General features: G+C 44.1%; 2 protein-coding genes across 2 annotated transcripts in view; one reads left to right on the top strand and one right to left on the bottom strand.

Annotated features, from left to right (window-relative positions):
* Nucleotides 1-5,238: 5,238 nt before the first annotated feature.
* LOC133425140 (NACHT, LRR and PYD domains-containing protein 12-like) overlaps nucleotides 5,239-16,085 on the bottom strand; it is a 132,858-nt gene continuing 122,011 nt past the window's right edge. The window contains exons 8-11 of the mRNA XM_061715821.1: nucleotides 13,434-13,607; nucleotides 10,485-10,655; nucleotides 6,521-6,567; nucleotides 5,239-6,394 (exon numbers count right to left, since the gene is read on the bottom strand). Of these exons, the coding sequence (XP_061571805.1) occupies nucleotides 5,856-6,394; nucleotides 6,521-6,567; nucleotides 10,485-10,655; nucleotides 13,434-13,607 (931 nt within the window). The 3' untranslated portion in view covers nucleotides 5,239-5,855. The remainder of the gene's footprint in view (nucleotides 6,395-6,520; nucleotides 6,568-10,484; nucleotides 10,656-13,433; nucleotides 13,608-16,085) is intronic.
* Nucleotides 8,823-9,697, top strand: LOC133425392 (uncharacterized). The gene has a single exon (XM_061716238.1). It carries the CDS (start codon nucleotides 8,978-8,980, stop codon nucleotides 9,680-9,682), a length of 705 nt encoding a protein of 234 aa, XP_061572222.1. The 5' UTR covers nucleotides 8,823-8,977; the 3' UTR covers nucleotides 9,683-9,697.

The following is a 16,085-nucleotide window of genomic DNA, read 5'->3' as shown; positions in this document are numbered from 1 at the left end:
TGGTTAATTGTAGCAAATGCTTTTTTGAGATCAATGAATACTCCTATTGCATGTTTTTTGTCATCTATTGCATCTGTGATTCCCTCGATTGATTCCATTATTGCCTGTGATGTTGATCTGTTAACCCTAAACCCATACTGGCTCTCCGAAAATAATTTGTGTTTTTCCAAAAATGCATCCATTCTATTGTTGAAAAGCTTTTCCAATATTTTTGAGAGTTGTGGCAGTATTGAGACAGGTCTGTAGTTTGTAAAGTTGTGTTTGCCCCCAGTTTTATACAGCGGAATGACCGTAGAAATTTTCATCTGGTTTGGAAATGTACCGGTTAGAAAAGACAACTTGCAGATGTTTGCTAGTGGCTTCGATACCCCCTCAATGACGTATTTAACTGATGACATATCAATGCCATTGTAGTCTGTAGATGTTTTATTTTTACATGTTTTTACTATGTTGACAATTTCGTTTTCCTCAACTGCTTTCAGAAACATTGAGTGGGGATTCCTTTCTATTAGGTAATTCATGTAGTCTCCCTCTGGCCCTGGATTTGGGATGTTTTTTGCTAGCTCAGGACCCACATTTACAAAAAACTGATTAAAACTGCTTACCACCTCATCCATATTATAATTTTCAGTGTCATTTATAACAAAGTATTTAGGTAAATTGTTTTGTTTAGCACCATCTCTAATAATATTGTTTCGTATATTCCATATCCCCTTAATATTGTTTTTATTATCCTCTAATTTCTTTTTATAATATTCTTTTTTGCTTAATCTTATAATATTAGTTAACTTAATCTTATATCTTTTATATTTACCTTCTGCATCTTCTGTTCTCTGCTTTATGACGTTCCTGTAGAGTAAGCTTTTCTTTTTACAGGCCTTTCCTTTTGGAATAACCTTGTTAACAATCTTTTTTTTGCAATTAACATTTTATTGAATTTTAACATTTAATATTGACACATACAAAAACACACAAAAAACACAGAACTGGACACACAGTTGTACATATTATACAAAATCAGAGTCAGGAAAATCGACTAGGATGAAACAAAATACAGGAATTACAAACCGCATTATTTTGGGCAAGAGAATATGTCAAAGGTCAGAGTAACAATGTTTTAACATCCTCTGCAGCTTTTTTCCACATCTCCAATGTTTGTTGCTTGGAGTTATTGATGCGAGCTGACGACCACTCCAGATAGATCCAGTAGGGCTCGTAGCCAGTACTTGATTGATAACTAGTGCGGTGGAATCCACCTTAAAGCTATCATTGTCTTCACTGCGGTCGTGCCAGCTAGCCAGAGTTTACGCTCCGCCTCACCGATCTTAAATCTGGAGTCATCGTTTAAAAGGAGAAAAGCTGGTTCTAGCGGGAGTTTTCTCGCTATCAGACCAGATTCCTTATCCACTACTTAAACCCAGAACCTTTGCACATCTGGACATTCCCACAAGACATTAATGTAGCCATAACACCTTGATTACAGAACGTACAGTCAGGGTTGGTAGCCAGACCCGTCATATTTCATATACCATCTTTTACGTGGTGTTAAGTCCTGGGAAAGATTTTGTAATGGATTAATTGGTGATTTGGGTTTTTAGATGATTGAAAGACATTTTCCCACACCGTATCCCAATTGATTGACTCAGTTCCTGGGTGTTTATTTGCCTCCCAAGATCTGCACTCAGGTGATCCTGTAGGAACGTATGATTGTTATAAATATAAGAGACTGTTTTCCTTCGGGGAGATTTTTCTATCAGTGATACTAAGGGGTGAGTCCTCAATTCAGCCCCCCATGGAATCTTGAGTGAGTTAAGGGCGGACCTTACTCTAAAATAGAGGAACTGTGAGCTTCTTGAGATACCAAAGTGGGACATTCGGTTGGGAAAGTCCAAAATTGCGTTTTGACCCGAAATATCCCCCAATGTCAAAATGCCACGTTCAGCCCAGGATTGAGAGATAAATGGTTCGCCACCCGTCAATAAGTTGGCGTTATGCCAGATAGGGGATTGTTTGTGCCATTTTGATTTAAAACCCATCTATTTTTCTACATTTGCCATGGTTTGTATTACATATGATATTATTAGGCCAAATTGGGAATAACATTTCTTATGTTTGAGTCCAGAGAAAGCTACACCGTTGCCTCACAGCAAGAAGGTCCCCGGTTCAATCAATCAATCAATCAATCAATCAATCAATCAATCAATCAATCAATCAATCAATGTTTATTTATAAACCCCTTTACAACACACAGGGTGACCAAAGTGCTTTTCATTAAAATCCACATTAAAACAAAACAATTTAAAAACGACATAATGAAATCATTAAAATTAAATTTAAGAATATTTCACATCAATACTGGTTTTCAGTGTGGATTTAAAAACCCCAAAGTCAGTGATGGTGCGCATTTCTGGGGGCAGCTTATTCCAGAGTCTGGTCCAGCTACCGATACGGCCCGATCAGCCCAGAGTTCAGTCCTGGTTCTGGTTCCAGCAGGAGCTGATTTGAGGACCGTAAGCCTCTAGTGGAGTTCTGAACTCGCACTTGTTCACATAAATAAAGAGGGGCAAGCCCATTGAGGACTTTAAAAACAAAGATTAACATTTTAAAATCAATTCTAAAAGAAACAGGAAGCCAGTGAAGAGCAAATAAAACCGGGGTGATGTGTTCGCGACTTCGAGTATTAGTTAAAAAACGTGCAGCAGCATTCTGAACAAGCTGAAGACGGCTAAGAGAAGACTTGGAGACACCAACATACAAAGCATTACAATAATCAATTCTCAAGCTTATAAAAGCAAGAATGTTTTTTTCCAAGTCTGCATGATTTAAAAATTGCTTTGTTAAAAGTAACTGATAAAAACTGGTCCTGACCACGCTGTCAATTTGCTTGTCAAACTTTAAGCTGCTATCGAAAAAAACTCCAAGATTCCTCACAGAAGTTTTCACTTTAAAAGATAGATCACCAGAGTGTGCTGAATCGCCAAAGAAAATATATTCTGTTTTACCTTCATTTAAGTACAGAATATTTCACCCCAGCCACATTTTAATTTCTGCAATGCAGTCAGAAAGGGTTTGAAGAGCACCACTTTTGTTTGGGAGCAAAGGAAGATACATTTGCAGGTCATCTGCATAGCAGTGAAAAGCTAGGTTGTGCCTGGCTATGATAGAGCCCAAAGGCAACATGTAAAGAGAAAACAATAAAGGGCCCAGTATGGGCCCCATCAACTCCCAGGCCCGGCAGGGTCTTTCTGTGTGGAGTTTGCAGTCCAAAAACATGCATATTAGGTTAATTGGTGATTCTAAATTGCCCGTAGGTGTGAGTGTGAGTGTGTCAGGTATATAAGTGGCCCTGCTATGGAGTGGTGACCTGTCCAGGGTGTAACCCCTGCCTCTCACCTGAAATGAGCTGGGATAGGATCCAGCAGACCCCTTGACCCTGTAAAGGATAAAAGCGGGGATAGACAATCTGACCAGCGATGACATGTTTAGCTGCATGCTCTCGCTCCGTCGCTAGCTGTCGCAGTGGTGTTCAGAAAACGACGTGGGCTTTATTGACAATTGGGAAACGTTCTGGGGAAAGCCTGGTCTGATTAGAAGAGACGGCATTCATCCCACCCGGGATGGTGCTGCTCTTGTCTCTAGTAATTAGGCCTGTTTATTAGACCCTCCCCCTGACAATGCAGGGTCCAGGCCAGGATGCAGAGCTGCAGTTTAACACACTTCTCTGCTGCTTCCCGAGGACCAACGCTTGCCAACAAAACTGTAGGATTGCATTATGTAATTGGCGACTCTAAAACTATAGGATTGCATTATGTAATTGGCAACTCTAACAAGGTGCCTAGCAAAATAGAAGTGGTTGCAGTTCCCCGCCCTCCAAAAGTTCACCGGGTGCGGCGTTTTGGAGGCGTTAACCAAAATAACCTTGTAAAAATTAAAACCAATGTACATTTGGTACCAATAAGACACCCAAAAATTAGATGCGGACTACTAAATATACGATCGTTAAGCTCCAAGTCTCTGTTAGTAAATTATATAATTACAGAGAGCAGGAGTGATATTGTCTGTTTAACAGAAACATGGTTACAGGAGGAAGAGTATGTTAGTTTAAATTAATCAACTCCGCCCAGCTACTTTAATCACCATATTCGTAGAAGCACGGGCCGAGGCGGAGGATTCGCAGCAATTTATAACTCCAGTCTCCAGACAAAAATTTAACCTAAGTGCAATTATAATACATTTGAAAGCCTCATGCTTGGTCTGAAATTCCCGAGCTGGAAATCAGAGAAGCCAGTTGTGTTAGTGGTACTGTACCGGCCCCCTGCTGGTGCGTATCTAGAGTTTCTGTCTGAATTTTCAGATTTCCTTTCTGGATTATTGATCAGTACAGATAAATTCATCATAGTGGTTGATTTTAATATTCATATGGATGTTGAAAGCGATAATCTTAAATTAGCTTTCAATTCTCTTCTAGAATCAATGGGTATCTCACAAAAAGTGGACGGGCCGACGCATTGTTTTGATCATACTCTCGATCTCGTTCTCACCTACGGTGTTGAAACTGATGGTCTGTTGGTGTCACCTGTAAACTCCCTTTTATCCGACCATTATTTAATAACGTCTGAATTTAATATTGTCGATGCTGAAGTGCAAAGTAGGAGGTATTATTTTAGCAGATGTTTGTCTGATGAAGCTATTGCTAAATTTAGGGAGGCCATTGCTTATCTTACGACAGTGCGAAATAGTGATGTAGTCGAGGCCAGTGACCTAGGTTCTACCTCTGCAGATGTTGATTTCCTTGCTAGTAACACTGCTGATTTGTTGCATTCAGCTTTAGATGAAGTTGCTCCTTTGAAAAGGAGGGTTTCCAACCATAGGAGCTTAACTCCCTGGTATAATTCAGATATTCGCATGTTGAAACAAAACGTGCGTAAAATGGAAAGGAAGTGGTACTCTTGTAAGTCTGTAGACTATGGGCAGAAATATGTGCCACTAGAAACTGAATTTGAATCATTTATATTTGAATTTGAATTGCTCAACTTGAATTATTGCATTAAAAAACTGAATCTGAATCACATAATTTGAATTTGTATTGTTTAATTTGAATCATTGCATTAAAAAACTGAATCTGAATCACATAATTTGAATTTGTATTGTTTAATTTGAATCATTGCATTGAAAAACTGAATCTACATTCCGAAAAACTGAATCTACATTCAGCTCTCACAATTCAAATTCAGTTCTTGAAATTCAATTTCAATTCTACTGTGCCAGACATCCGGGTCTTCTGGAGGAACAGCAATCGAGTGCAGATACAAAGAACTCGGGGATCAGTCACGTGACATTTTTAGTTGTCAGCGCCATCTTGAGGACCGACCTCAAGATTTTTTCGCTCGCTCACATCGCATGCAGTTATTACGACACGGTGTTATAGTCCCCGGAACTCAGAACTACAGGAGCAGCTTTGTCCCTGCTGCTGTCTGTCTTTTAAACAAATCTTAATATTTTTTAATTATTACTGAGGTCTATCCTGCTCTTAACGTATTTTTTTCTATTTATTAGAAACCCTGCCCTTGATTTGGTACTTTCTTTATTCATTCATTGTTCTTTGCCTTGTGGGCAACATCTAATTTTATCGTGTCTGTCTGCTGCTGTTGCAAACCTCTTCATTTTTTAATTACCTTCCACCTTCCACCTTTAAAGGACCGGAAGAGGAAGAAGTTTCCAAGGAATCATTCAGAACAGTTTCACCAACGTGTGATTCATGTGTTCTGATGGAAACAGAGACAGACATGTACAGACTCAACTATCCGTCCAACAGAGACAGTTTCTCTGACGGGAGGAGACTCTGGAGACTGAACTCAACACAGATACACTGAAGAACCAGAACCAGAACCAGACCCGAACCTGAACCCAGGATAGAGAGGTTCAGTGAATGTGGTGTTGAAGGTGTGGAGGAGGATCAGTCTGTCAGAGGAGACGCTGTAGAAGGAAAGAGTTCCAGCAGGAACGTCCACGTACACTGCTACTCTGTCAGAGACTGAGGGAGAGGAGGAGGGATATGTTTCTCTGTCATTGTGCCAGACAGAGTACCGACCATCATCAGAACAGGACAGACTCCAGGAATGATCGTTCCCTCCAAACACACAGTCACGAGAGGTTCCTTTCCTGCTGATTCTTCTGTAACTCACTGATACAGAAACTTCTCCTCTCCTCTGGACCTCCCAGTAACAACGACCCGTCAGAACTTCTCTACACAGCAGCTGACGCCAGGAATCAAACCTGTCTGGATGATCAGGATATGACTGATCCTCCATTACATGTTTCACCTTCCTGTTGTTGTCAGACAGTTTGATGGTGTTGTGGATTGTGTTTGTGTCGATGGTGAGTTGACAGGAATCTGATGGAGAGAACAAACAACCCAGGTACAGTTATTATTGATCAGTTATTGGTCATTGATACTCATGAATGAGTTACGTGTCAGTGTGAAGATGGATGAACGTGTGAATGAAATAAAAACACTTACACTTCTTCAGACCTGGTGTCAACCATCGTTGTCCAGCAGGCTCCACCCTGAAAGGAGGAGGGGGGTCAGACCAGCTCAGTCTCTCTCAGGGGTGGGATGTTATTTAGAGGACCAGGGTCATCTAAATAACATCCCACCCCTGAGAGGAGGAGGGGGGTCAGACCAGATCAGTCTCTCAGGGGTGGGATGTTATTTAGAGGACCAGGGTCCTCTAAATAACATACCACCCCTGACAGGAGGAGGAGGGTCAGACCAGCTCAGTCTCTCTCAGGGGTGGGATGTTATTTAGAGGACCAGGGTCCTCTAAATAACATACCACCCCTGACAGGAGGAGGGGGGTCAGACCAGCTCAGTCTCTCTCAGCAAACATGGACATTACATGACTCTCACACACTGACGAAGGAACAGTCCAACACTGGGACAGATGCACTTGACTGCAGCATCTCTGAAGTCTGTCCTGTGGTCGTCACCTTCCAGCACAGTTTCTACACATTCTTTTCATGTGGTTTCATCTCTGCTGAATCAGCAGCAGGAGGAGACTGTGTCATGGCTGAGTGAAGGTGCAGCTGTTATTGGGCTGTGTTATGCACTCCCTTCCCCCCCTTTTTCTTGTCTCCCTTCAGGTGCTCTGCATCAGGTGATTATCTGGCTCCGCCTGTATTAAAGAGGGACGGGAGGAGCAGGAGCTCTCTCAGACCAGGCAGCCTCACCTTGGTGCCAGGGTTGCTCCTGTGTTTCTTTGTTTGTGTTGCTTTGAGGATGGAGGTCTGTCAGTTTGGTTTTCTTTCCTCGGTTTTTGTTTTGAGGTTAGGTTCCTTTTCTTGTTAGGTCAAGGAGGGAGGTTCTGGGTCCGACGGCCCATTGCGTGGTTGGCTCAGGCTTCCCTCATGGTCTTTTCCTTTATTGTTTTGTTTGGTCAGGCCTCCAGACTCGTCTTGTTAAGTTATGGGGGTTTTTCCTTGGTTCATGAATAAACCTGCTTTTTATACGCAATTGAAACTCGAGTGTGGTGTCCTTGATGTTCTGGTCACAGAGTTGAGCCGAGTGTTCTAACTGGTGATCGTAACATTTGGGGGCTCGTCAAACAGTATTTGTTGGTAGTAGTAGTACCATGGTGTGAAATAGGGTATTGGTGTGTCATTGTTTGGGGATGCCATCTCGAGTTGTGTATTTGTGAGGTTGCTTTTGGTAGTAGTTGGTTGCGCTAAAATGGACTTTAATATAGATGATTTTGTTAGTGCTCCCACTCTTGATAAGTTGGAGGGTTGTACCAAGGATCATTTTACCCTTATTTCGGAAAGGTTTGGGATTTTTGTCAAGCAGGGGAAGAAACAGGTGATTAAAGATCAGCTGGTGGCTGCGTTGGTGGAGCGGGGATTGTTGTCAGCTGGTGAGGGTGCCTCTTCTGGATCTGGGGAGGTGGGTCTCGCTGAGCAGGTGAGGTTGAAGGAGATTGAGTTGGAACTGCGTCGGCTGGATTTGAGAGAAAAGGAGATGGATTTTGACATAAGAAGGCTTGAGGAAGAGACGAAACGTGTGGTACGTTTGAAAGAATTAGAGCTTACTGCGTCTTCACCGGCTTCGCAGCTTTCATCTGTGCAGTCACCTGGTTTTGATGTGAGTCGGTGTATTCGGCTTGTCCCCGCATTTCGCGAGGAGGATGTGTATACGTATTTCGTTCTCTTTGAGCGAGTTGCGACATCGTTGGGGTGGCCCAAGGATAAGTGGTCACTGTTGTTACAGTGTGTGCTTACTGGCAAAGCTCAGGAGGTTTACGCAGCGTTGTCTTCTGAAAGTAGCCTGGATTACGATCAGGTTAGGGCTAGTATTTTGAAGGCATATGAGCTCGTGCCAGAGGCTTATCGCCAGAAATTTCGCAGGTGTAAGAAGCAGGAGTCTCAGACACATGTGGAGTTTGCTCGTGAGAAGGAGACATTATTTGATCGGTGGTGCGCAGGTGTGGGTGTTAAAACTCTGGAAGATCTAAAGGCCTTAGTGCTTATTGAGGAGTTTAAAAATTGTGTGCCTGAAACGGTTGCCACGTATCTGAATGAGCAGAAGGCTGTGAAGTTGTCTGGTGCTGCGTCTCTTGCGGATGAGTATGTACTTACCCATAAGTCTGTGTTTGGTGGGATCGCTCACCAAACACCTGCTGCTGTGCAGGCTCGGTTTGGTGACAACACTCCTAAAGAAGGTTCAAGTGCATTTGTGGTACCAACTAAGGCAAGTGGTTCTGATGGTGCGGAGGGGAGGCCTACCAGGGAAGACTGGGGAACTAGGGAAAGCCCTGTGTGTTTCTATTGTAGGAAGCCAGGACACATTGTTGCAAATTGTTATGCTCTGAATAAGGAGAAGGTGCCTGTCAAATCTGTTGCCTTGGTTAAAACAGCTAGTCCTGTGTGCCAGTTGGCTTCACTGCCAAATGAATCTGAGCTTGGCGTGTATGCTCCCTTTCTTATGGAAGGTTTTGTGTCCTTGACTGAGAAGGGGGATAGGGTTCCCGTAACGATTTTGAGGGATACAGCAGCGTCACAGTCCTTCATGTTGAGTCATGTGCTGCCATTTTCTGAGGAGTCAGCTGGGGATTCTGGTGTCCTTGTGCGTGGTTTTGGGATGCAATACTTGGAGGCGCCTTTACATACTATTTACCTCAAGTCAGACTTGGTTACGGGCTTTGTGACTGTGGGGGTTTGCCCGTGTTTCCCAATTGAGGGAGTGTCCTTCATTTTGGGGAATGACTTGGCTGGGGGTAAGGTGCTGGTAAAGCCGGGAGGTGGGGATCCTGGAAAAGAAGGAAAGGAGCCAGTGGCTTATGGTCACGCAGGAGAAAACACTGACGCCAACCCTTTTGCCGAGTACATGTGGATGGAGAACGAGGAGGAGTATAACGGACAGGTGGAGGAGCTGCTGGAGCGGGAGTTCTTGGAGCGCTGCTTCCAGGAAATGCTGGAGGAGGAGGACCAGGACTGGTTCATCCCTTCACGTGATCTCAACAAACCAGGGGGTGGGCAGCAGCTCAACGGCCTGTCGGCCAACGATCACCACAGCAACCTGGAGGAGGTGGCAAGGAAGAGCATCTTGAATCCTGAAGCAAAGGAGTTCATCCCGGCAGGGATAATGTTGTGGCCAATGTGTTGTTGCGCATGTAGATTTATATTGTAGTGATTTGTTGTTTTTTTTTCCTGCGTATGTGAACCAAAAAAAAAAAAAACAATCACTAATTTAGGGTGGGGGTGTTATGCACTCCCTTCCCCCCCTTTTTCTTGTCTCCCTTCAGGTGCTCTGCATCAGGTGATTATCTGGCTCCGCCTGTATTAAAGAGGGACGGGAGGAGCAGGAGCTCTCTCAGACCAGGCAGCCTCACCTTGGTGCCAGGGTTGCTCCTGTGTTTCTTTGTTTGTGTTGCTTTGAGGATGGAGGTCTGTCAGTTTGGTTTTCTTTCCTCGGTTTTTGTTTTGAGGTTAGGTTCCTTTTCTTGTTAGGTCAAGGAGGGAGGTTCTGGGTCCGACGGCCCATTGCGTGGTTGGCTCAGGCTTCCCTCATGGTCTTTTCCTTTATTGTTTTGTTTGGTCAGGCCTCCAGACTCGTCTTGTTAAGTTATGGGGGTTTTTCCTTGGTTCATGAATAAACCTGCTTTTTATACGCAATTGAAACTCGAGTGTGGTGTCCTTGATGTTCTGGTCACAGAGTTGAGCCGAGTGTTCTAACTGGTGATCGTAACAGGCTGTGACGGGCCTGAAAACCACCCTGCTGTGGTTCTGGGATGTATACTGGGTCAAGAACGGCTCAGAGTTGTGAAGTGCATCTATCAGCTCTGCTGCAGCATCAGATGAGCTGCAGCAGCTCCGTCTGCTCAAACATCTCTGCTCAAAGCCAGAGAAACACAAAGATGATGTCCACAAAGACACCATGAAGAGTCCAGCACACTGATGTCCTTCAGTCTTCCGACCTGAGAGTGTCCTACCTGAGAGTGTCCAGTCTCCAGCGGGGATCCTCCAGTCTAGACAGAAGCTTCTGTGCTGATTCCCCTGGATGGTTGTAGCTCAGGTCCAGCTCTCTCAGGTGGGAGGGGTTGGAGGTCAGAGCTGAGACCAGAGAAGAACTTCCTTCCTCTGAGATCAGACAGCCTGACAGTCTGCAGACACACAACATAACACACATGCAGAGGCTCTGAGAGAACTGCTCTGAGACTAAAGCTGACTCTGTCCTCGTGTTCACCTGATGATGGCACTGAAGGAAAAGCCAGAGAATCAGCAGAAACACATCAACAATCCTTCAATATTAACCACAGTTGTAACGGTCACCAGTGGAACACTTGGTGGATTCTGACCTGAGAGACTCCAGGTGACAGTGTGGACTCTCCAGTCCAGGACACAGCTTCTTCAGTCCAGAATCCTGCAGGTCGTTGTTACTCAGGTCCAGTTCTGTCAGACTGGAGGACTGAGAGCTGAGAACTGAGGACAGAAGTGGACAGATGTCCTCTGAGAGTTTACAGTCACTCAACCTGCAGAGGAGATTAAAGAGAGATCATGAGGTCATTTAGGAAAATGTATTGGTTTAACATTTCATGAACAAGACAACTCAAACTCGGCAGGTGGTTTTCTGTTGACTCCATGTAGAAGTAACTTAAAACAGAAGACAATGAATCCCAGAGCGATGGTGGCGAGGAATGAATTACCAGACGTTTGGATTGGAGATAATAACATGTTAAGCTTTAAGAAGAAGAAGCTCAAGTAATTTCTGTTTACTCAGGGAGAATAAAATACACCCTTGACAAGTTAGCTATTGATTAGTTTTTTCTTAATATCTTGTTTCAGAGTGTGATGAGAAAATGTCATTCCTGAGTTTAAAAAGAGGGAATGTAGAGTCATAATGCCATTGTGCTGATTATAATGTTGTTTTTGTACTTTGAGCAGGTGTCCTAGTGTCTGTTGTATCTGAGTTGTGAGCATTTTTTTATGTATTTTAATTAATGATAATGTTGTAATGAAGCTGATGATTCTGATGAGACCCCAGAGAAACTGCTGTGAAAGGTCAGCAGCTAACGGGGATCTAATAAAACAACCAAACAAACAGTTGTAACGGTCACCAGTTGAACACTTGGGGCCCGATTTACTAAGATCCTAAATAAAGAGTACTAAATTGCATGTGCACTGAAAAAGTTTGCGCGTGCTGTTGTTGTGTGTTTTGCGGGTGATCAACTAAGATTGCGTGCGTAATTGATAACAGGTGCAAACCTCAGTATTTAAATGAGGTGTTGCATGTCTTACGGTTTGCGGCGCAAACTTTGCGCCATGGACAGTGGATGGAAAGCAGGATAGTCGCAAGCGCAAAATGAAATTTGATGAGTTGTAGTTAGAGATATTAGTGGAAGAGGCAAATAAACACATTCATGAACTACAGCAAAGAAATTTAAACATTACCAAAAGAAACGCAATATCGGAGAAAATCTGCGATAGAATAAATGCAGTTATAAGACAAAAAGAACGGCAGATGAGGTTAAAACAGGGTCGGCGGCAGAACAGATCTAATTGGGGGGCACATAATAACCAGCGATGTAAATGCTTAATATGAGTTTGCCATCAACGATCACAGCAAACCAGTTTCAATTACACAACATACTGCAAAATCTCTTTTTAATACACACACACACAAGTGTATTGTGCACCCAAACTGCAAAAAAACAAAAAACAACGACGTACAGGCCACGTCTCTCCCTCCCTCCCTCGCCCTCTCCATCTCTCTCTCATACAACGCATACACATAAAAATGTGAACGGTGAATCTCCAAATTTAATTTGACGAAATTAGACAGACCCAAACATTCCACATTTGCGTAATAATAAACGCCAAGGCTGGCGCCATGAAGTCAGTTAAATGCATGTCTCACCTTTAGAAGAGTTGCACATCTTAATTTTCCTATTTCACCATAGATCACACTTTGGGAAGCCTTCTTTATATTTTAGCGTTATTTCCGCGTAGATAAGAGTGAGTTTGATGCTCCTTAACAAGTTTTGTCCGCGGATCAACATCAACCCAGCTCCCCCAACCCCTTGCTCGTTGATTGGCTGATTTATGGTTCCGCGTCACACCAACGCAGAACCGACGGCGTAGGGTACGCAGCGACGCACACCGCACCGCGGCCCTACGCGTCGGCTACGCCGTCGATTTAACGCAGAACCATAATTCAGGCGAAGCTGCAGTCTGTCTGCGCTGATCACTGACACAGCGGGTCGGAGCGGATTTGGTCATGATGTTTAACCTGTGTTTTGTGATTAATAAGCACGGGTTTTAATTAAATGTAATTTACGAAGGATGATTTCACGTTCAATAAGATAAGTAATCAATAAAATACAGAGTTTGGCACAAAGGCTTGGCCTGCTTGTAGGCGAGTGGAGGGGGGCACATTAAAAGAAGGTGGCAAGATATAAGGCGAAGAACTAAAGAAAAAGTGGCCTTTAATAAAACTTGTGCAACCATTTTTAAAATAGCATGCAGCAGAATAAAGACTCTCTCTCTGCATATTCTTTGATTTTGGATGTCGCCTCCTTGCCACAATAACAGCAGCAGCAGATTAGCACCTTCCTTCCGAACGTATTAAATACAGACGCAATCACAATACGCGCAATTACTTTCGGGCTTGGTAAATCTCGTTGCGCGTGGTAAATGGAACAATTTGCATCTTCCCCTCCCAGTATTCAGCGATATCTGGCGGGTACACCCCATATTGATTATTCATCAGGGCAAAAGTACTAAATGAATTGCGTGTGCTATTTTGCGCATTTGAGAGGCGCAGTCCTCTTTGCACGCTGTTAGTAGATCAGCTGGCACTTTGGTTTGCGGGTGCTGTCAAGTTTGCACACGTTTTTACACACGCAAACCTTTAGTAAATCAGGCCCTTGGTGGATTCTGACCTGAGAGACTCCAGGTGACAGTGTGGACTCTCCAGTCCAAGACACAGATTCTTCAGTCCAGAATCCTGCAGGTCGTTGTTACTCAGGTCCAGTTCTGTCAGTTTGGAGGACCGAGAGCTGAGAACTGAGGACAGAAGTGGACAGATGTCCTCTGAGAGGTTACAGCCACTCAACCTGACAAGAGAGCGTTACAAGAACAAGAAGCCTTTTAATTTCTGTTGTTGAAGCAACATATCTCTTTTTTCTTTTTTTTAAAATCCTGATTTAATGAAGACTTACAGAGCTTTCTTGGAGGCTTTGACCACCCGCAGCAGCCTCCGCAGAGCCTCCTCTGAAGCTGAGAACTTCTTCAGGTCAAACACCTCCAGATCTGATGACAGTAAGACGAAGACCAGAGCCCACCACTGAGCAGGAGACAGTTTATCTGTGGAGAGACTTCCAGACCTCAGGGACTCTTGGGCCTCCTCCACCAGAGACTGATCATTCAGTTCATTCAGACAGTGGAACAGGTTAATGCTTCTCTCTGCAGACAGATCCTCAGTGATCTTCTTCTTGATGTATTCAACTGTTTCCTGATTGTTCTGTGAACTTCTTTGGTTTAATGTAATCAGACCACGTAGGAGGTTCTGATTGGTCTCCAGTGAAAGACCTAGGAGGAAGCGAAGGAACAAGTCCAGATGTCCGTTTGGACTCTGTAAGGCCTTGTCCACAGCTGTCTGATAGAGGTCAGTCTCTGCTCTTGTTTTAAACCACCTGGAGGTGTTTCTCTGTTCCTGCAGCAGGTTGACTCCAGACTTGATGAAGGTCTGATGGACATGAAGAGCAGCCAGAAACTCCTGGACACTCAGATGGATGAAGCAGAAGACCTGGTCCTGGTACAGCCAGCTCTCCTCTCTAAAGATCTGGGTGAAGACTCCTGAGTACACTGAAGCCTCTCTGACATCGATGCCACACTCTCTCAGGTCTGGTTCATAGAAGATCAGGTTTCCTTTCTGCAGCTGCTCAAAAGCCAGTTTTCCCAGAGACTCCACCATCTTCCTGCTCTCTGCACTCCAGTGTGGATTCCTCCCAGCTCCTCTGTCATACTTGACCTTCTTCAGTTTGGCCTGGACCACCAGGAAGTGGATGTACATCTCAGTCAGGGTCTTGGGCAGCTCTCCCCCGTCTCTCTTTTCTCTTTTCAGGACGTTGTCCAGGACCGTAGCCGTGATCCAGCAGAAGAGTGGGATGTGGCACATGATGTGGAGGCTCCGTGATGTCTTGATGTGGGAGATGATCCTGCGTGTCTGCTTCTCTTCTCTGAACCTCTTCCTGAAGTATTCCTCCTTCTGTGGGTCAGTGAACCCTCTGACTTCTGTCACCATGGAGACACACTCAGGAGGGATCTGATTGGCTGCTGCAGGTCCTGTGGTGATCCAGAGACGAGCAGAAGGAAGCAGGTTCCCCCTGATGAGGTTTGTCAGCAGCACATCCACTGAGGTGGACTCTGTAACATCAGTCAGGTCCTCATTGTTGTGGAAGTCCAGAGGAAGTCGACACTCATCCAGACCGTCAAAGATGAACGCGACCTGGAACTCTTCAAAGTTGCAGATTCCTTTGGTTTCAGTGAAGAAGCGATGAATTAGTTCCACCAAGCTGAACTTCTCCTCTTTCAGTTCATTCAGCTCTCTGAAGGTGAATGGAAGCAGGAACTGGATGTCGTGGTTGGTTCTGCCTTCAGCCCAGTCCAGACTGAACTTCTGTGTTAGGACTGTTTTCCCGATGCCGGCCACTCCCGTCGTCATCACTGTTCGGATTTGTTCATCTGTTCCAGGTGGGGGTTTAAAGATGTCTTCCTGTCTGATGGCTGTTTCTGCTCTGTCTGGTTTCCTGGAAGCTGCTTCAATCTGTCTGACTTCATGTTCTTCATTGACCTCTCCAGTCCCTCCCTCTGTGATGTAGAGCTCCGTGTAGATCTGCTCCAGAAGGGTTTTCTTTCCTGCACTAACAATCCCCTCAGACACATGTTGGTACTTCTTATGCAGCTTAGACTTTAACGTACCTTAATGAAAGAACGTAAAGACAGAGATTTAGTGTTTTATGAACTACTTAATTCTAAAAACAATCAAGAACTGAACATCCCCTGATCAGCTGTAACTTTACGATGAGCTGTCCAATATTGAGTAGATCACTTTTAAAACACCTCTGAACATTCAGGATGTGGAAGTGACAAGAACATCTGGGGGTCCTGGAGTTTCTAGTACCAGGATGTTGTCAGTAGAGCCCTGATGGGTCGTGGGTTGAAGTGGAAAGTCCAGATTTGAGACTTGGAGTGGAATTGGTCCCCACAGTTGTCTCAGATCAAATTAGGTTGGTATCTCAGAAGTCTGGAGGATGGATGAACACCTCAGATCCTTAATTGTGTTCTTAGACACCTTCCTAAGAAAGGTGTGACCAGAGACTTGTCTGCCGAGATGTTTAGGTGGGTGTTAATATAAATGTATATAAAAACTGGTCAAATCTGTCTTAGCATCGCCGTTTCAGGTGTCATTACCTAAATAACATATGAACATCCCTGACAGCTCTGCAGCTCCGTCAGCATTTGATTAACATACAGTATGTGTGTTCAGAGTCCAAAATCGTGGAAATCAAGTAAGGGAAGCAAGTGAGAGA

The sequence above is a fragment of the Cololabis saira genome, chromosome 24 (assembly GCF_033807715.1).
Source record: "Cololabis saira isolate AMF1-May2022 chromosome 24, fColSai1.1, whole genome shotgun sequence".
Lineage (NCBI taxonomy): Eukaryota > Metazoa > Chordata > Actinopteri > Beloniformes > Belonidae > Cololabis > Cololabis saira.
Note: the sequence above shows the minus strand (reverse complement) of the source record. Positions and strands in the feature narration are given on the sequence as shown.

What these genes read in the sequence shown, in the direction of transcription:
- LOC133425392 (XM_061716238.1), top strand. Translation starts at nt 8,978, where the DNA reads ATGGAAGGTTTTGTGTCCTTGACTGAGAAGGGGGATAGGGTTCCCGTA.